Source organism: Hirundo rustica, chromosome 23 (genome assembly GCF_015227805.2).
Source record: "Hirundo rustica isolate bHirRus1 chromosome 23, bHirRus1.pri.v3, whole genome shotgun sequence".
Lineage (NCBI taxonomy): Eukaryota > Metazoa > Chordata > Aves > Passeriformes > Hirundinidae > Hirundo > Hirundo rustica.
Window position 1 is genome coordinate 6,705,772 of NC_053472.1, and position 19,710 is coordinate 6,725,481.

Genomic DNA, 19,710 nt, shown 5'->3' on the forward strand with positions numbered 1-19,710 from the left:
AAAAACCAGCTTCGTCGGGGCGATAACGCGCTCGGTGTCACATCACGTCACAACCGCCGCGGCTCCCGGTCGGAATCCGCCACCGGACCCCAAACTGGGCTCCGGGGTTGGTTTTTACCGTCTCCACCCCCGGGGCCGGGGGTCCGCCCAGGCGCGGCGCGGGGGGCGGCTTTGTCTGGCGCGGCGGTGGCGCAGCCCGTCGGGGCGGTGGGCGCAGCCCGTCGGGGCGCGCAGCCCCGCTCGCAGCGGGCCCGGGGGCAGCCGCGCCGCTGCCCGGTGCCGCTCCCCGGTACCGCCGGGCTTCCGGGTGCCGGGCTCCCCGCCGCCGCCTCCGGCTCCTCCATGTTTGTTGTCGGCAGCGCTGTCCAGCCGCTGCGCTCCCCGCAAGGTGCGGGGCTGCGCGGGGCGGGCCCGGGCGGGGGCGCCCGCACTCAGCCCGGCGGGGGCGGGCGGTGCTGGCTGGCCGGGTGGGTGGGTGGGTGGGGGCGGCCTGACGCGGGCGCGGGGCGGCCCGGGGGCCGGCGCCGCCGTGATTTGCTGCGCGGCGCGGCGAGCGGCGGCGGCGGCGATGAGAGCGGGCAGTGCGAACTGCCGGAGCAGCCGCCGGCCGCCGTGAGTGCGGGCGAGGGGGGGGCGGCACCGGGACCCCCCGCGTCCCCCGCCCCGGGACCGCCGTGGGGCCGGGGCTCCGTCGCTTCGCCGCGCACCTGATGGGGCCGCGCTGCCGGCGGGACGGGGCGGCCGGAGCTGGAGCCGGGCGGCGGCGGGGGATGCGCACCTTCCTCTCCCTTCCCTCCCTTGCCTTTCCCGGCCGGCGGTGGCGGCGACGCGGCTCCGCCGGGAGCGAATCCGCCGAGAAGCGCGGAAACTTTTGGACGAGTCGCTGCTGGGCTGCGGACTAACTTCCCTCTCCTCCCCTCTCCCTTCTCCCTGCTCCCTTCTACTCCCTGCTCCCTTCTACTCTCCTTTCGCCACCCGGCTTTTCTATCGCCCCCTCCTTTTTTCTCTTTTTTCCCCTTTTCACTCTCTTTCGTCTCTTCCCTCCCCGCTCCCCCTTTCCCGCTCCACTCTGCTCCTCTCCCCCTCCGCCTTTTGTTTTCGCAGATAGTCGGCACACAAAGCTGGTCCCAGATTTGAGTGACGGCGAGACACCCTGATGTGTGAGCCTGGGGCGCGCCATGGATCTGACTAAGATGGGGCTGATCCAGCTGCAGAACCCCTGCCACCCCACCGGGCTGCTGCACAAAGCCAACCAGATGCGCCTGGCGGGGACGCTGTGCGACGTGGTCATCATGGTGGACAGCCAGGAGTTCCATGCGCACCGGACCGTGCTGGCCTGCACCAGCAAGATGTTCGAGATCCTCTTCCACCGCAACAGCCAGCACTACACCCTGGACTTCCTCTCGCCAAAGACGTTCCAGCAGATCCTGGAGTACGCGTACACCGCCACCCTACAAGCCAAGGTCGAGGACCTGGACGACCTGCTCTATGCTGCCGAGATCCTGGAAATAGAGTACCTGGAGGAGCAGTGCCTGAAGATCCTGGAGACTATACAGGCTTCTGAGGACAATGACACCGAGGTCGCCATGGCTGATGGAGCTGCCGCCGCCACCACTGAGGAGGAGGAGGAGAGGAAGTCGAGGTACATCAAGGGCCTCTTCATCTCCAAGCCCGCTGGTGAGGAAGGTGGCTGTGCTGGCATGGCCAGCCAGAGTCTGCCGGCAGCCACAGTGGAGCAGAGCCCCTCTGCCTCCGCGTCCTACTGCTCCCTCTCTTCCATGAGCCCCACCAAGGCAGCGGTGGACAGCTTGATGACCATCGGGCAGTCGCTGCTGCAGGGCGCCCTGCCACCCAGTGCCCCCGAGGACTCACGCTCTGCCACCACCCGCCGCCCCTCTGGCCTCGCCGAAGTCAAAACTGAAGCAATGCAGGTGGATGAGGCCTCCAGCCATGACAGCCCCCGGACAGCAGAGCCCGGTGGCTCCAGTGGGGAGAAGCCAGACGAGAAGGGCAAGGAAGGACCTGGCACCCCGACCCGCAGCAGCGTCATCACCAGTGCCCGTGAACTGCACTACACCCGTGAGGAGGGTGCCGAGCCACCCCCTGAGCCTGGCCAGGGGCTGCCGCTGGGGCCGGAGCCATCCGTCACTGGCCCGGGAGAGAAACCCTTGGGCATCTACTCGCTGCTGCCGAACCACAAGACTGAGCCGGTGCTCGGCGTGCCGCCCACCGTGGCGTCCGCCCTGCACGTGCAGCCGGCCCTGGCTGTCTCCATGGACTTCAGCGCCTATGGTGGGCTGCTGCCCCAGGGCTTCATCCAGCGGGAGCTGTTCAGCAAGCTGGGGGAGCTGGCAGCCGGCATGAAGACAGAGAGCAGAGCCCTGGGTGAGCAGTGCAGCGTGTGTGGGGCAGAGCTGCCGGACAACGAGACCCTCGAGCAGCACAGGTGAGTGCCGAGGCCGTGCCGTGGCGTGCTGCACCGGGCAGCCAGGGTCTCACCAGAGGGTTTCAGTTTCTGGCTAAGCGCTGTACGCGCTGGTACAAAGTTTCTGTCGTGTATCCCAAAACCAGCTCGTGGAGTAGCATTCTCAGAGGGATGGCTGTTGCAGCTCCCCCAGGTCTGGTGACCGTGCCAGAAGGTTCTTTCCCGTGAGCGCTGGCTGGGGACAGCCCGGATGAGCTGGGGCCGTCGGTGTTTCCTGCGAGCATAAACCCCACCTGTTTCCCTGACTGGCATCATCCAAGCAGCTCACGGTTGCTATCCTTTGAGTTTAGGGATCTGAGCATGGAGAGATGCAGTGGGGACAGACAGCACTCGTCCACTCTCTGCTGCGAGCTGGTCCGTCCTGTGCCAGTGCCGGGGCGCGACAGCACGGGGAGCATTGGCAAGGTGTGGTGACTTGCCAGCCTGGGGGGTTTCGTGCTGCTCAGCTTCCAGGTTTATGAAACATTTACACTGCATAAAGGGGCGCGGGGGTCAGGCTGGGTAACGCCAGGGCGAGCAGAGGGGGCTCTGGCTGCCGCAGAGCCGTGGGTCTGTCCCTGCGGGGAAGGTGAAGGGCTGGACCTCCAGTGGCCGCAGATGCAGCTTCGGGACTCCCCTGCTCAGGGTGGGGGTATCTGTGTGCCCACTCCCAGCTGCGGGGTGGGAACGTGGTGCTGGTCGCTGACACCGAGCTCAGTGCTCCGCTGTTTATTGCCTCCTGGTCGTGGTTCAGGAACCAGGGCTTGGTTCCCTGGTTTGGCTGGGGAAGGGAGCCACGTTAATTACCACGCCAAAATCGGCGTCGCCAGTCAAATCGCGTGGCTCTGGACGTGCTCCGGTGAGCGCTGCTCTGGCCCCCGGTGTGGCTGCAGCCCCGCGACAGGACAGCAGCGTCCTGCCTAGGGAAGACATCACCGACATGGTGCCGTAGCTTCTCCCCGCCTCCCCTTGCTGCGCACCCTGTCAGGTTTTTAGCGAATCAACAGGTTAATTAGTCCTGATGCACACGAGGCGCTCCAGGGCCGGTGTCCGTGCCTCTGGCGGGGCAGTCGGTGCTGCCGGCGGGATCGCTGCTGCCGGAGCAGCGGACACTGCCGGGGCAGCGGCTCCCCGTACGCTCAGCCCGTGAGCGCTCCGGGTGCAGGGCGGCAGCTGCCGAGCCGGGATCCTCAGCCCTGCGCCGCTCTGCGAGCGCTGGCAGCGTCGCCCCTCGCTCTGCCGCATGGACCCTGCAGGGAGCCGCCTTCACCCCTCGAGGGTCCTCGGCTCCCTGTGGGGGCTCGGCCGCTCTCGGCTTTGTTTCCCCCTCTCGCAAGCGGGAGAGCTGGGGCTGGCGTTGGTTACGTCCCCGAAGCCGCCTCGGCCGTGCAGTGATGCAGACCGAACGTCACCGGGAGAGCTGCAGTGAGGGCTCAGGGAGAATTTTAACGTGCCTTTCTGCCACGGTCTCAAGGCTCTCCCTTTCCCCCTCCAAGCCCAGAGCAGCAATTGCTGTGGGCGCAGCGGAGGGCGATGCTGGGGCTGTCCGGAGGCTCCTGTCGCCAGCCGTGAATCTGTCCAGAGGGAGGGAGAGCTGCGCGGTCAGATCCTTCCCCGCGTGGTCGAGAGATGAGGGAGCATGGCCCAGCTGTCCAGCACAGCAGCCCCTATTTCACAGCGCCTTCCCGGGCTCAGCTTGTTTTGACAGCCGCTGCTGCAGCCGTAGCTTATTTCTCACTTATTCATGATCCTTATCGTGCGGCTGGGCACACACCATGCTCCGCGGGCTCGGGGTCTGCCTGGAGCACGGAGCTCAGTACTGGCCCCTGCCAGCACAGCCTTAAAGGCAGTTGCTGAAGCCAGCACCAAACTCTGGCTGTTCTTGCTTTCAGACCAATTACCTGGTGCTGGCAAACTTTGCAGGGTTAGCCAAATCCTTTGAGCCGTGTTTAAACTGATCTGTAAGACCGTCCATGTTGAAAGGCATTGGGTAACAGTCCAATGAACTCCCTCCCTGGCCTCCAAAGTCTAAATCCCAGGTGGTTTGTGTGTAGACAGGGTCTCATGTGGCTTTTTTATACTGTTTGCTTTCTAATACGTTGTGAGAATTACCATTTGGGGAGGATTTGTTGGATCCTATTGTATTCATGGAGCTGTTAAACAGCATCTGCGCTGAGTTGGGATCTGCAGCTCTGTGCCGGAGCAGCTCTGGTGGCAGCTGCACCGTGCTGGCTGCGGGCTCCTCTTCGCTCCACTGCCTGCTGGTGAGGGGGCCTGGGGATCTGTGCCCTGCACTGGGGTCTGGGCACCACCTCCCCAAGCGGCTGGAGGGGGGCAGGATGTGCCAGGGGCACCACGGTGTCACTCGTTGACTTTCGCTGACCTCTTTCTGCCGCGCACTCGCTGCTGTGGTTTTGCTTTCCGACCCCAATGCGAGGTGGAGGTGCCCGAGCGGAGCCGTTCCCAGCTGTGGTGAGCTGGGGCCAGGGGCAGGGGCGGGGGGTACTTCACTGTTCCGTGGGGCGTTTGGCTGCCGGTGTGACAGCTTCCACGTGCCGAGCCCCGGGAGGCAACAGAGCCCGAAGCCGCCCTGCGCCAACGCCGCTCGTTCCGCAGGAGCTCGGTGAGCCAGTGCGTGCCGAGCCTGTTTGCAGAGCGCAGGCAGCCCATGCATATGGCGGGGCTGTTTGTTTACCCACACACATGCCTATGGAAGTGTAAACATATATGTTTATAGTCTTGGAGCCTTCTGAGTGTTGTTCCTGTCTTCATTAGTATGGGAAGCACGTGCAGGAAAAAGGAGATCAGAGGGTTGGCCTGGCCTCGGCGAGCGCAGGGGGCCACTGGCCCTGGTGACAGACAGTGCCCGAGGGACAGTGCTCTGCCCTGGCCCAGTGAGGTAACACGGCTCCTTGGCCTCGTGGCAGCACTGAATGTGCCGTGTCATACCCAGGGGCGCCAAGCTGTGACCTTTGGGGGGCCAAGTGGCCAAAAGCCTTGGTGCTGCCTCTGATCGGGGTTTTCAGGTCCCTGAACCCGCTGGCTGCTGCGTGATCCATTTTTTTTCTTCCTTACCAAGCTTATGATTTTGACTAATTGAGTGTAGATTGAGTCGTCGAGTCTTTAATTTTTTTTATAAAAGATTTCCTTCTGGGTTCAGCAAAGTTCAGACTTAATCTAATGTTAGTATTGATCGTCGCTTCTAATTGCAGACAAAAAAGCCAGAGTTCAGTGGCCCTTTTGGGGGCTGTTTTGTGAAGGAAAACCTCCAAGCTGCGAGGCGAGATCTGTGCTGAGCTGCCAACTGAGCCTGGCATAATTTGTCATCAGGAAGTTAAATACTTTAAAACTTTTTTAAAAAATTAAACCGTGTATTTTATAAAGTGATAGAGAGTGGGAAGGCTGCCAGCGGGGATGTGATCCCATACACTTTATTTATGGCACGGTCGAAGATCCCAAGCCAGCGCTGCCCGGGAATTCACCTGGCACGGCGGTGCAGCTGCTGGCAGCACGTGTGTCAGTGCGAGGTGGAGGTGCTGGTCTGGAAAGCAAAAGTGCTTTCGTGGTGATGGTGTCATGAGGCCAGTGGAGGCCAGTGGTGGGTGAATGCTCCTCATGGGGCGATTTTGGGCAGAAGGTGCTTGTCCTCACTGTCATATGGGGGAATGTACCTTGGGGAAAGCTTCCATGCCACCCGTCAGGTCTGCTCTGCATTTTGAGGTTCCATGGCTGAGCCGTCAGCTAAAGATGTGTGTGTGCCAGTGGAGAAAGGACAGGGCTAAGGAGGCTTGCTCTGCCCCAGTGGCTGCTGGCCAGCCACTGCACCCAAACTCCAGATTTGTGCCCTTTTCCCATTGAAGGACAGAAAAGCTGTGGATCTGCCAGACTGCTACCAGCAGCACCAGTGTTCAGGGCCAGGCATTGATGCTCCCACCAGTCTGAAACGATCCTGCTTGGGAAAACTGCAGCTTCCCTTCTGGATCCAGCCTTTGGCTTTTCCTCTGGCAGCCTCACCTCCCCTCTCTCCACCTGGATTAGCTGAGCGTTGTACTGCTAATGCCATTAGGCACATTGGCACAGCTCGGCATGTCACAGTGAGAAACAGATGCAGTGTACCATTAAAGCAATAAACGTGATAAATCGGATCCCAAGTGCTTTGTGAGATGTTATTAGTGTTAATTTCAGTAGCTGAATACAGTAGTTGTTTTTTATTTTATTTTAAGCATTCGTCAATTTATGTTCCACTGCAATTTAAACTCTTGAAAAAAGGAGGAAAAATGGAAAGCAAGGGGGGGAGGGAAGGAAAAGCCAGGGCAGCAGCCCCCCAAACTCTGCCCATGATTACTTCCAGAGTTCGGGGATGACCTGGCAGCTCTTGTTTCTTGCTGATGGGCCTTATTAGCGGCACCTGGCATCATAAGGGGCTAATGGAAACCAGCGTTCCCGGCTGCCGGGCCGCGGTGCAGGGCAGCCGGGCGAGGAAGCTCTTATTAGCTTTATGGGCAGGGGGACGTGCCCCGCTCAGGAAATGAATGTTGCAGCTAAGGTCCACAGCGCTGACCCCGAGCGTGTAACCTGTGAGCGCTGGCCGAGACCCCGCGCAGGATGCTTGGGATTTCGGGGGCTCTCTGGTTCTTGTCATGGGTAGAGGGGGAATACAACGTGGTATGTTGCAGCCTTGAACTTTTGATTTATTCAGTGGGTGACTTAACCATTTCCATACTCAGCTCCAAGTGTGGAGGGAGAAAAGCTTCCACATTATTCCATCAGTTTATTATCCTGCATCAGTTTAGTTATGCGTGCAGTGCATTCAAAAGCGAAGCTCTGAGGTTCCCATCAGAAAACACCTACTACAGTGTACTTGTTTGTTTCTTTGTTTCCCCCTGCCCAGTGAAACTCTGGTTTCTCCTGGTCATGATGCCTGGTGCTTCTGACACCTTGCAGGGGGACATCCAGGGCCGTGATGGCATCGTTGCCTGCTCTCTGCCTGCTGTGCAGCCCCTTCCCCAGCACCGCTCCCTTCCCAGGGACCAGGAACCCATGGCTGCAGGGCTGGGACCCCAGTGCACGAAACCTGCTGCACTGAGGACACTTGGGTGGCTTTTCTGCAGAGCTGGCTGTTGCTGCAGCAGCTCGATGAGAATCGCATCCTCAGTCCTCGTTACACCTCGCACAGTGACGTTGGTTAAAATGCCTTTACGGCTGTACAGAGGGCCCTGCAGAGCCTGTGCTGGTTCAGGGGCGACTCTGTCCACCCTTTCTTCCTTCCCTGTGGAACATGGGAGTGGTGCAGAGCAGCCCGGGCTGTTGGTGACAGAGCATTCCTGCAGCCTTCGCTGCTTCTGCGGGATGTTGGTTCTTTAGTTACACCAGTCTGTAAATCTGTTTTCCTTGGATAGAGTAAAATGATCTGCATTTTCCTTTTTGCCTGCAATTAGCAAGATTTTTCTTTTATTCCCCCCCTGCCCCCCTTGACAGCTTCAAGAGAGGCTTTAAATGAGTAATTACTAAATATTTCCCGGCAGCCAAACACGGGGCCATGGCATCTCCTGTTGCAAAAGTGAAAAATATTTCTGTTTGCAGTTAATTTTAGTGGCAGGCAGATCATGTTAACTGGGTGTAATTGCTTCCAGATATGGCAGAGGGTTTTGTGTGTTGGGATGAAGGGTCTGGTAAGTGCTCACTTCCTGTGTAAATTAGCCTATTCCATTCATTCCTCCTCACCCGGCAGTCCTGGCTTGTGTCACTCTGCCTGTGAGGGGTTCTTCTCCCCGGCCTGGCTCAGCGCTTTATGGTGGGATCAGTCCTTTGCAGGGCATTGCTCCCTCCTTTGCTGGAAGGGATCTGCATCCCACTCTGCAGCCGGTGACCTGGACAGAACTTGGCGTGCACCGTGGCCCTGGTGGAGTTTGGTGGTGTGACAGGTACCAGCTGAAACAGGGAGGGTGGCACAAAGGGAATTTCAGGCAGGATATCTTACGAGCAGCAGGGGAAGGTTCTTACATCATTTGGAATAAATGCAGACATGGCAGGGGGGTCTGCGTGTGGCCAGACACCTTTATCATTGGCTGATGAGTTTCCAGTGCAGTTGTGACATCTACTTTTGTTCCCAGGCTCAACCCCAGTTGCTCAGGCCTGCTGTGGGGTTTTCAGGAGCATCACCTGTGTGTCCATTCTATATAATCTTTACCCAGGCTGAGGCATGCCTGAACCACTTGGTTCCAGTTTGGAGCACGCTGGTTCCCGCTGGCAGTGCTCTGGGTAACTTCTGTGCTGGCAGCAGAACAGCAGGTACCTCTGGAAGAGTACAGGTGCTGTTGGACCACGTCATTCACAAAATAGGTTGATTCTTCTTTTTGGCAAGAGGTCGCTGCATCTGAAGGAGGGAGCGTTGCCCTAAAATCGGGGTTGCGGGAGCGAGCCTTTGCGGCCCGGGCTCACGCGCTGGCCGGGGGCCAGGGCCGCCCTGGATCATTTTCGCTGTAGTGTTCTTAACTGATTTTAAGTAGATTATGGTTGGATACGCGCCCTGCTGTGCTGGTTCAGGTTTCCATCGGCCCTCGTTTTCTCATTGCTGTTTTATTGGCACGTTGTTTAGCAAACAAGCCGGCAACGTGCGGTTGAGGAAAAGCTTCTCCACGCAGGCACGAGCGCTGCAAGGCGCGCAAAGCCTGGCTAGAGCCGCCCGCCCGCCATAAATCAGCGTTAAACACCCTGCTTTGTTAGCGGTGTCAGCGCGGGAGATGGGCCGGTTATCGGCGTGTATCAGCCGGGCTGATAACCCCGGGCTCTGTTCAGTGCTGTGCGAGGAGCGGCGGGCTCGCAGCAGCGGGGGAGCGCTCCGGGTGCCGGCACGGGCGGTGCTGTGGCGTTTGCCATACACACCGCACCACCAAGGGGACCTGTGCACCCCTGACTTGAAAAAATACACCTTCATCCATCTGCGGCTCGTGGCGGGGAGGAAGGTGCTTGCTCTCTCGCCTCGGTGACCTATAAAGAAAGGAAACTGTGCATAAAAGCAAAGAGAAACTCAGAAAACCCACAGCCCCAAGCACCAGGCCATTTCCATCACCAGCAGCGGGCTTCAAAAGACGTGTAGTAGGCGTACTTGGGGACACGTTTTACTGGTGGGTTTGGCAGTGCTGGGCAAGCAGGTGGTCTCAATGCTCTCAGACATCTTTCCCAACCTTTGTGATTCCCAACCACCAACCCTGCCAGAGTTCGAGGAGCATTTGGGCAATGCTCTCAGACACATGGTGGGATTTTGGGGGCTGTCCTGTGCTGTGCCAGTACTTGGATGTTGATGATCCTTTTGGGTTCAGGATATTCTGTGATTTTATGATTTCTACATCAGGTACGGCACTACTTACAACCCACCTGTGGTTTGCCACTCCATTGTAACTACTGAATGTGCTTTTATGCTTTTGCCACTGGGTCTGAGGATGGTGCTGGACTCCACATGCTTTGCCCTTGGTCACCTTCCCTCATTCTCGTCTCCATGCAGTATTTATAGTAAATCATATTAGAAAGGAGTGCTAAGGAGGAAGCATGATTCATCCTGCTTGAAACCACCACTGACATAAATAAAGGCAAAGCGCTTACTACGTCTTTTTTATTATGGTATTTAGGGACAGGTTGTACTAATTTTGGCATACCCAGAGTAAACCCGGGAAGGCTGTGACTCCAAGAAATTCAGTTTCACCACAGCACAGGCTGTGTTTTTAAAAAAACTCAACCAAAACCCAGCCAGCCTTCTTGAAAGTGCGTGCAGCAGCACGAGGCTTTTGGGGCAGCTCGTTGCCATCCAGATTTCACTGCGTGTCTTTGGCTGTTCCATTGGTCTCTCAGGGCTTTGCTGTCATGCAGGAGCAGAGATGGCTGTGAGCTCTGGCATCACCTTTACCTGCAAGGGTGATATAAGGCCCTGGCACAGGTTCCCAGAGAAGCTGTGGCTGCCCCGTCCTGGAAGTGTCCAAGGCCAGGCTTGGGGCTTGCAGCAGCCTGGGGTAGTGGAAGGTGTCCCTGCCCATGGTTGAAATGGGCTGAGCTTTAAGGTCTCTCCCAGCCTAAGCCATTCGAAGCCATTCTATTATCGCAGGTCTGGAATGGGATGTGCAAATTGTAGCAGAAAAGGTCTCCCTGTTGAGGGGATGCACAGGGAGGATGTACAGAGGGGATGCGCGGTGCAGAGAGACCCTGCCTGTGAGAGTCTGGGCTGCCACAGCGCGGCACAGGCAGCTCTGGTGATGGATCTTATCTCAGCCGGGCACGGGCGGCAGTCACAGCCGGCTGTGCAGCACACGCAAACGTCCCGTGCGTGGGAGAGATAAGGCAGCGGCGTTGTGCAGCACCCACGCCTCGCCAGCCCCCTGCCCCGCACGGCGCCGGCGCACCGCGCCCCTGGCAGCGCGCTGGGCGGCCGGGCCACGCTGCCACGTGCGCCACAGCACCGCGCTGGGTCCTCTCTGCCCTGGGGTGGTCGGGGTGCAGAGCACCACCAGCCCACACCCCGGGGCCCCTTTCTGCGAAATGGCACGGTGCTCAGAACCGGAACCCTCTGTATCTCCCGCTCGCCCCCCCTCCAGGGTGTTTTGCTATTTTTACCAGGAACGAGGTGATTTCCTCTTCTCTTTCTTCCTTCCCCCAGTTCGTAGAAAAGATCCCGAGTGCCAAGCACAGGGCAGGGCATTCCTGCGAATAAGAGCAGTGACCAGAGGCGCTTGTAACACGTGAAGCCTCTTTGGGCAGCTCTGCCCACGCTGCCCTTGCCTTCTCTTGCACGTGTTGCCGTGGTGGAAACCAGCGTGTGCAATGAAACTGGCAGAAAACCTGCTTCCTGTAGCAGGAATGATCTTAGGAACATTATAACTTGGATGAAAACCTTCCCAGGTTTTCATAGTAGAAGAAAAGTGAAAAGCAATTGGTTTTGCTTCCCAGGTTCCTGTCTTCTCCATGGGGGAGGGATAGGGAAAAGCTATCCTGACTTTGCTATGCCTCCCCCGGCCTTTCATTTCATCATCACCCTAGCTGAAAGGCAGCATTTGGTTGGGGTTTTTTGGGGGAATTTGGGATTTGCATTTCTGGGGCTGTGGGGAAGATTGCGTGTAGGAAACGGGTGTTGTGGTGGGAACTGGGCCACTGGCAGCTCCCAGCCTGCAGGGTGCTGAGTCAGCAGTACCCGAGAGTGGGGCAGCACCGGGGCTGCCTGGGAATGCCCCCAGACCCGCCTGTGGGATTCCCCCAGCCCAGTCCTGCCTGTGGATCTGGGGAGGGACACTGGGATCTCGGGATGCAGAGGCAAGTGCTTCTATTGATTTCTGGCTTCTCTGACCCTTTAGCTGGAGGTGGCTCTTCCCTCAGCGTTGAACCAAATGTAACTTAAAGCAGTGCAGAAATGTTTATGATCCTTCCCTTGCAGTAGTGAGTGCTGCCCAATGCATTATTTAGCAGGGTGGGATGTGTGGCAGGCTGCCCTGGAGCACGGGCCATGACCAGCCAGCACGTGGCTGGTGGGAGCAGGGGCCTCTGGTGGGTTGAGTGGTAAGGATGCAGGCATCGCTGGGAGGAGAGCTTACGCTGGACCTTGCTCTGGGAGAGGGACCAATCCAGCTCTGCCTGGCCAGAAGATGGGGAGAGGATGGCATAAGAGGGGACCATGGTGCTGGGGGGCTGACTGAGGGGTCACAGAGATGGCATCTCCTGAGGATGACACCTGGGATGCTTTTTGCCATATCCCGTAGTGCCGTGGCTGTGTGGTGGGGCACCAAAGGCTCGGCGGCTGCCCACAGCTGTGCCGCATCCTCCTCTGGCTGGAGGTGGAGAACAGCTCGCTCCCTAATTAGCACCTTTGTTGCTAAGTGAAGGAAGCGGCCGTGCTTGCCGAGCTTCCCACCAGCGATCCGTGTGTGTGGAGGAAGGAGCCCTCCACCGTCACCACACGCGGTGCCGCGGTTTGCAGCCACCGAGTCCGGGCTGCTCGCAGCCCTCCTGCTCTGGGGACCGTGTGCTCCAGGGACCGTGGCTCTGCTGCTCCTCGTGCCCCGGGCAGCCCAGCGCTGCCTCAGCAAAGTGCTGATTTACCGTGCGCCCGTGACGGTCATCCTCCAGGTGCCACCGCTGTCACCTGTTGCTCCGAGGGTTGCTGCTGAGGCAGCCCTTCTGCTTCGGTCTGCAGCGAGTGTATTTTCAATTACCTCTGGTCACCTCTCGCACGGCGCCTGCCCTGGCTGTCTGGGTCAGACATGAGTTAGCTGCAAGTGTCACCGTGTTAAAGGGAATAACCGTGTCGTCTTCGAAGGGACGGTAACGATGGATGTTAATGCCTGCGGAATGACAGCCTGTGGCAGTGCTCATTAAACAAGACTCCGTTTGGATTGCCAAATCCCTTTGATTCTTCCTGCATTATCTTCTGCCTCATCCTGGCTCTGCATCCCAGCACTTGGGTTTTATTATTTTATAGGAGCTGTAACGTTTGGGCTGTGGCCGATGCGCTCTCCCCACCATCCTCCTCCTCCTCCTCTTCAGGGTGCTCTTCAGCAGTGAACTGAGAACCATTTGGTGGCTGGAGCACGTGGGGCCCCTGGGCCTCCAGACGTGTTTTGCAGCCAGAATATCCCATGTTTAGGGGTGTTTGTTGGAAAATCCATAACATATGAAACTTACAAGTGATGGTTCTGTCATTTTCAGTGTCTGTTGTTGGTCAGTTTCCCCTGTGTGTATAAACTTTGCCTTCTCCATAGTAAATAATGCCAGGGAAATGAGGGTGAAAAGCATCATGACTGTCTGGCACAGAGATGGGGCTGTCCCTGCCCTGCTGCCTGTCCCAGCCCAGCTCTGGAGTGGCCAGGCAGTCCCAAAAGGATGTGCAGAGCAACCTGGATGCAGCCCCAGCTGCTGACACTTCCAGCACAGCACTGAGCAGCTGGGAAGCAGGAATGGTGCTGAGCTTCATTTTCACGCAACATATTATTGTTCTTGCAAGAGCAGATTTGAAATCTATTTAACTTTTCAGTGCCCTGTACCCCTTTAAACGTTACCCCTTTAAACATTTCCAGTGTGTTCTCGTTGATGGGTTACCTTTTCTTTCCCCTTGGGCTATAATTACTGTCCTTTACACAGAATTGCCTTAGAATTGGATTTGAAGAAGATAAGAATCAAATTACCAGTATTTATCTTGTAAATTCCAAAAGTTCTACTGAGAGGCATGGTACAAGAAGGATTTTTTAAATATTGTGAAAACACCAACCTCCCGTGGATCCCAGGATTCCCCTGAGGGTCACATCTGCAAAATACCTTGGGATGCAGGACAGGGCCAGGGGGGAGAGAGGATGGTTCCTTCCCCACCAAGACCCTGCTGGTGGGCTGGGGAGACAGCTTGCTGTCAAACCTCCCCAGGCAGGTGCAGGTGCTGAGTCAGGGCGAGCATCCCCCCTCCCAGTGAATGGCTGGATGCAGGGTGGGAGCATTATCTCAGGCTGGGCTTTGGTCTTGGCTTTCACATCTGGTCCCATCTAGGCTGGAAAGGAGGAGCCTTTGAAATGCCACCTCTCTCCCGCTTTTCCAGTCTCCCACCTGGGGTCCCTCCCCACTCTGACAGGCAGTTCCCAGATGATGAGGCAAGTTGAGCACCAGAAGTGGATGGAGATGATTTTGGTGGGCTCTGTTTTGACAGAAATTAAGCATCTGAATTTAAATGAAGGAGGTGGAGAGCCTGGGCAGCTAAGACTATATTTTCATAATGTAAACAGTTGCAGAAGAAGATTAATGGCATCTGTGTAAACACTCCATCGCAACAGCAAGGGGTTGGGGTTTTTTTAGTAGTTAGAAAATACTGAGGACGGCTGGAGGCAGGAGACACCGCACTTCCCTGCTGCTCACACCTTCCTCCTCGCCGTCCATCCCACAGTAAATATTCCAGCCACCCTCAGCCCCACTCTCCCTTCTCGCAGTAAATTACATATTAAAGTAGCCTGGTAACTGAGCACTGGTTGCTGCGCGATAAGCTCCGGGAAATCGATATGTTTGCCATGTGCCTGCTTGTTTATGACACCTGCCTGCCGAGCAGTTGAGCAATGCTCTGCGGGCCCGGGCTGCACTCACGGGAGGGGCTGCAGCGGCACCGAAGGGTTTTTTTGCTCCCCGAGCAAAATATTGCCCAGAGCTGCCTGGCAGCATCCTGTCACGGGGGTAAAATAACAGCAGCGATGGTCTCTGGTGATGCAGAGCACGGGGAGGCAGGTAGGATCAGAGTGCGGGTCACAGCTTCATCTATTTTTGAGGCTTCTCCCAGCCCCTCCAAAGCTTTCTGCTCTGCTTCCATTTGCCAACTCCATGGGTAGGTGTGGGAGCGGAGGCCAGGAGTTTAAACACTCATTTTGTGCACGCGGGGCAGGGAGGCAGCTGCCCACACACGGCGCTTTGTGGGTGGGGTTTGGCATCTTCAGAGCACTGTGCCACGAGGCAGGCACCGTGCATTCTCCAGAGTGACACAGGATCCCCTGGCTGCATCCCGGTGCTCGGGATGTGCCCCAACCCCTCAGTGTGTGAGCAGCCAGCCCCAGCTCAGCTCATGAACGGGGAGAGCCCTGACTTGAGAAAACTCTTCCCTTGGACTTCTCAGCCCAAGAGTTTGGGTGCTTTGCCTGTGCAAGGGTGGGTGCGTGCTCACGTTCCCCATGCTCCAGTGGGGCTTTGGGGTGGGAGCAGATATTTTTTTTCTGAAATCCCAACTCAGCAAGCTGCAGTAATTGACCTTTTGACCCAGATATGAAGTTGGAAGGTAAAAAATACAGCTTGCAAGTTTTTTATAAAACTGTTGACCTCTCACAAGATTAACTCAGAGATAATAGTAATTATCAACAGATTATGGTGGATCTAATCGATGGTGAACATTACCTCCTGCCTAAAACTGAAGGTCGGTGTTTTACTGCAGCAGAGATAACTGCCACGGGTGTTCGCCCCGCCATCAGCCAGTATAACGTCCCTGTACCGAGGAAATCCCTGAGTGTGTGGTTCCTGTAGGAAAACAGACTCCTGGGATGGCTCAGTGCAGTGCCCAGGTGAGGAGTCTGGGGATGCTGAATGCCTCAGAGCAAACAGCCTCCCTGGCACTGTGCTGGCACACCAGGACAGCGGCTCCCTTGGGATACTTGGATCAGGAGAGTGGGCAGGGAGAGGCAGCACCCTGCTCCAAAGAGACACGTCCTCTTCCCTAGCTTTTGATTGTGTGCTTTCACTTTTTATGTACAAAAGATTGTCCATTTAATTAACTTGAGAATGCAATTTCAAAACCACTAATGCTTTACACATGACAGCTTTTAAAACACAAGTAGTGTTCCAGTACTGTGCCACACTCCCTCTGCCTCTTCTGGGTTGTTCTGGAGACAGACATTCCCTCCCAGCAGCCTCGATTTTTGAACAGGATTTGAACTGTTTGGGGGTGTTTGATCCTGAGTTTGCTGTGTCAGTGTGCCTGGGCTGTCAGGAGCCCTCCATAAGCAATGGCAGTGATTCCCTGCATGTCCTTGTCTTTCCCTGGGTCTCACCTGTTAATCTCCAGCCAACTGTACTGTGAGCAGGAGCATCTTTTCTCTGGTACTGACGAGCAGCCTTCATTTCTGTTTCTTAAGCCTTGGCTTTATCTTTTTTACCTTTTTTTGGTAGAGCTGGTTTCTAATGGATGTGCTTCTGTGCACACCCTCACTTTAACCCCTCACCTGAAATACCCTTCAACCTTTCCAGGTTCCTTAGTTTTTACCAGGCATCTTTAGGTTGTCCCAAATGGATGAGGTGGGGCGATGCTGCAAAGGCTGGCCAAGTGGATGCAGCATGGTCAGTCCAGGTAGCTTATGCAAAATCTGCGCACCCTTGCTGGTGTGAGACCCCAGGGTGCCCTCTCTGCCCTTGCCCATGGGTGAGCCCCAGACCCAACTCCTCTCACTTCCCTCACTCTCAAGGGGAATTGCAGGTGGCTCTGGGGAAACCCCCAATTTTCCCTCCCACGTGCCTCTCCCCCAGCCTGGCGCAGGGAAATCGGGTGGGAACCTGGAGGCAAGTCACTGCATTTGTTGTTAAAAACTTGCGTGCACCAACCCCCCCCACCCCCCCCCCCCCCGCCCGCCCCTTTCCCCCCCTCCTTTTTTTTTGTAGCTTAGAAACCTCTCTTTGTGGCAGAAGGCTGGGAGGGTTTGAATGCCACATCCCGGCGTAGGAGGCTGACTGGGACCATACGGCTTTATCATTCATTAATTCCTGTGCTCATTCATCCCCCTATTTAAACTTCTCTGTAAAGACAGGAGCTACAGATGGTCTTTTGGTACCCGCTTTAGCCGCCAGCCCTCAGCCCTGACAAAGGGGTACAGAGGGAGCAGCAGAGTGTACAAAATATTTCCAACCATTAGAAATCGAGGTCTCATTCACTGGCAGCTCCTGTTTTGAAAGCGAATTTATGCGAGAGCATCGAAACCCCCAAGCCAGAGCATGGCCAGGAGTGGGGCTGCACTCAGGGGCATCATCAGCCGCTTTTGCCTGCGGTAATTTGAGGCCAGGTCACTGTTTCCAGTTCTGCTTAAGAATTTATTACCGTTACGACACCAACGTCGCACTCTGGGTGCGGGAAGCGATGGCCAGAGTGTGCTGGCAGGGATGCTGTGCCTCAGGTGTCCCAGGGCAGCTCGTGCTGTGTGGTGGTTTGTCCTCGCTGTTTGCTGGCACAACGGCCCCCATTCCCAGCATGTTGAGGTTTTCCGTGTGGTGACAATGACGTGCCGAGCTGGGGATGCGCAGGGGCTGCAGTGCTGGGAGTCACACCCGTGACACCTCTGCCTGCCCATGCTCCATTGCCATGGGTGTTTCGAGTCCCACGGGCACAGGGGGTGCTCAGGGCCCCTTCTGTCCCTGTGGCTTTGCCCTCAGGAAAGGTTTGCAGGGAGGCACCAGGGCTGTGGGGATGCAAGGGGGTGGCAGTTGCACTCCTCGCCAGAGGAGGAATTGGCAATGCCACGGAGATGGTGGAGCTGCTGGAGCACACGGGGGACATTTCCAACAAACAGACCGGCTGGCTGCTGCCAGGGGGCTCCAGACCTGATCCCGGGCACAGCATTCACTGGCGAGACCCATCCTTTCTTCAGGAAAGTCGGGACCAAAAGTTTTCTCATGGAAAAACCAAATTCTGAGATCTCGTTTTTGCACATGCTGTGCTTAAATATTAACACCAATTGAGCAAATTGCCTTTTAACTGCCTTTATTTGCTTTCATTAACGGTATAATTTAAAAGCTCCCGAATTTGCATGGAACCTGTTGTGCATGTTGGGGAGGGGGGTGAGGCTGCTCATAAATGAATTAATGGTGAGCAAGCCTCCTTGGGGAGGTCCCACGGTGCCAGGATGGCTCAGCAACGCCCGGGTTCGGGACGCCGCGTACTTTTGGCGGGGGCCGGGGGGCGTGGAGCGTGTTGTCAGTGCTGGCATCCCGCTCAGAGCTTGGCTCGCCCGCAAGGTATTTATTTATTTTTCGACAAAACATGTCGTACGCTGAGCAAAAGCAATTATGGAGAGCTGAGGCTGCGTCGTCCTGTTGGTGCACCGGCGCTGGAACCGCGCAGAGGGTAAAACTGCCGGGGAAAGTGGCCAGTGCCTGCCCCTGCCGCTGTCCCCGGTGCGGGGCCGTGCGGCAGCGAGCAGCATCTGCCCTGAGGTGACAGCTCCCAGCGTGACTCCGGGCCGCGGCCGCTCGCTCCCTCCGCGCAGATGTTTGTGTGGTTTTGGGAGCAAAGCCAGCTCGGGCACGGTGGATGCAGTGCAGTCCCGCGGGCTGCACCGTGCCGTGCTGTGCGAGCTCCTCTGGCACTTCCCACTTCCAGTCTCTCCCAAAATTACGCGTTTTCCGAGGGGGATTTTGCAGTTGGATGGGCAGCGGTGGCCCCAGTCGCTGAGCTGCCGAGGTGCTTCCCTTGCTGCCACCTCCTCTCCCTGGGCACTTGGTGCTCCCCCAAAGCCCGGTGCAGTATAGATAGATTAATTAGCTGCCTTGATGAGGTGCATAATGTTCACTTCCCAACTTTTAATTGGAAACAATTAGTTCTTTGTCCTCCCTGGGAACTCCTGAGGAGGTGGTGCAGACAGCCAAAGGTAGAGGCGCTGGCAGAGGGTGGGAGCAGACCGGTCTGGGGCTGGGAGAAGCGTCTGGGGAATCCATGTGGAGCAGGGCATTTCCAGGCTGTCCGAGGGCGTCTCTCTGTGTGGAGAAGGACTGTGAAACAGCCCAGCGTTACAGTTCCATTAATCAAAGACACTTCCACTGCCCCTGTACAGCAACACGGCTCCTGCGCCTGTCCCTCGCTGACAGCTCCCTAATTCATCTTCTCAGGGGAGGGGGAATGTGCTGCCCCCCACTCGCACTGCCGCTGCTGAGGCCATCGCCTGTTCTCCTTCCCAAACTTTTGGAGCCCAGCCAGCGTGAGGAATACTTTGGGAGGGTCTCTGGAAGCCAGTGAGCACAGGGCAGGTAGTGTGCACAGGGCAAAGGCAAGACTCATGGCTGGACTCCTGCATGTCCATCCCCAAAATACAGGCATAAAACCCCAGTGTGTGCCAGACAGTCACATCCCAGGAACCCAAACTGGCCCTCCAGAAAGGCACGTGACAATGCACAGATCCAGGCAGCGGCAGGTTGGAATTGGGCAGCCTTAATTCTAGCTACAAAAAACCAATGTTTTGGAGTTGCTAATAATATGAAAGTGTTTTCATCAAAGCTTTATTCGTCTGTATGCTGACATCTGGAGAGCCAAGATAGATATTTTCCTTAAGACTGTATTTCCAAGCCATGAGCTCTTCCCCGGCTGTTAATTAATCCTTTGTAGTTTAGCGACTGATGAAATCATGACTCTATGAAATTTTAATCCTTGCGCTGTATAGGCACAACCGACATTATCAGAGGACCCCAGGTGTGTGCTTGAAATTAGTTTGTTGAATCTCTTGCATATTTGATTACCTTATAAAACTCTCAGGATCTAGGCCGCTCATGGGAGCGGCAGCGTTCCTCTGTGGCTCGTGCCTGTTCCTGGCTGCAGTTCCCAGGCGGGTGAGCCGGGGCAGGAACCTGGGATGCACCAGGGAGGGGGCATTGGCATCATCAGCATCTCCATAGGGAGTGAGGGGTGGGAGGCACGTCTCCCTCGTGGAACAGAGCAGCCAAGCTGTGGATTGATTCCATCTGGCACCTGAGGGCTGTTCCTACTCCCTGAAGAG

The 19,710-nt window shown here is 56.8% G+C and overlaps 1 protein-coding gene across 4 annotated transcripts in view; it reads left to right on the top strand.

Moving 5' to 3' along the window:
• The first annotated feature begins 256 nt into the window (after nucleotides 1–256).
• Nucleotides 257–19,710, top strand: part of ZBTB16 (zinc finger and BTB domain containing 16) — a 54,569-nt gene continuing 35,115 nt past the window's right edge. Inside the window, exons 1-2 of one of the 4 annotated variants that reach the window (XM_040084987.2) lie at nucleotides 257–388; nucleotides 1,105–2,446. In XM_040084987.2, the coding sequence (XP_039940921.1) occupies nucleotides 1,179–2,446 (1,268 nt within the window). In that variant the 5' untranslated portion in view covers nucleotides 257–388; nucleotides 1,105–1,178. Of the gene's footprint in view, nucleotides 389–511; nucleotides 613–1,104; nucleotides 2,447–19,710 lie in introns of those variants that run through there. The other 3 variants (XM_040084988.2, XM_040084985.2, XM_040084986.2) reach the window with 3 other exon arrangements.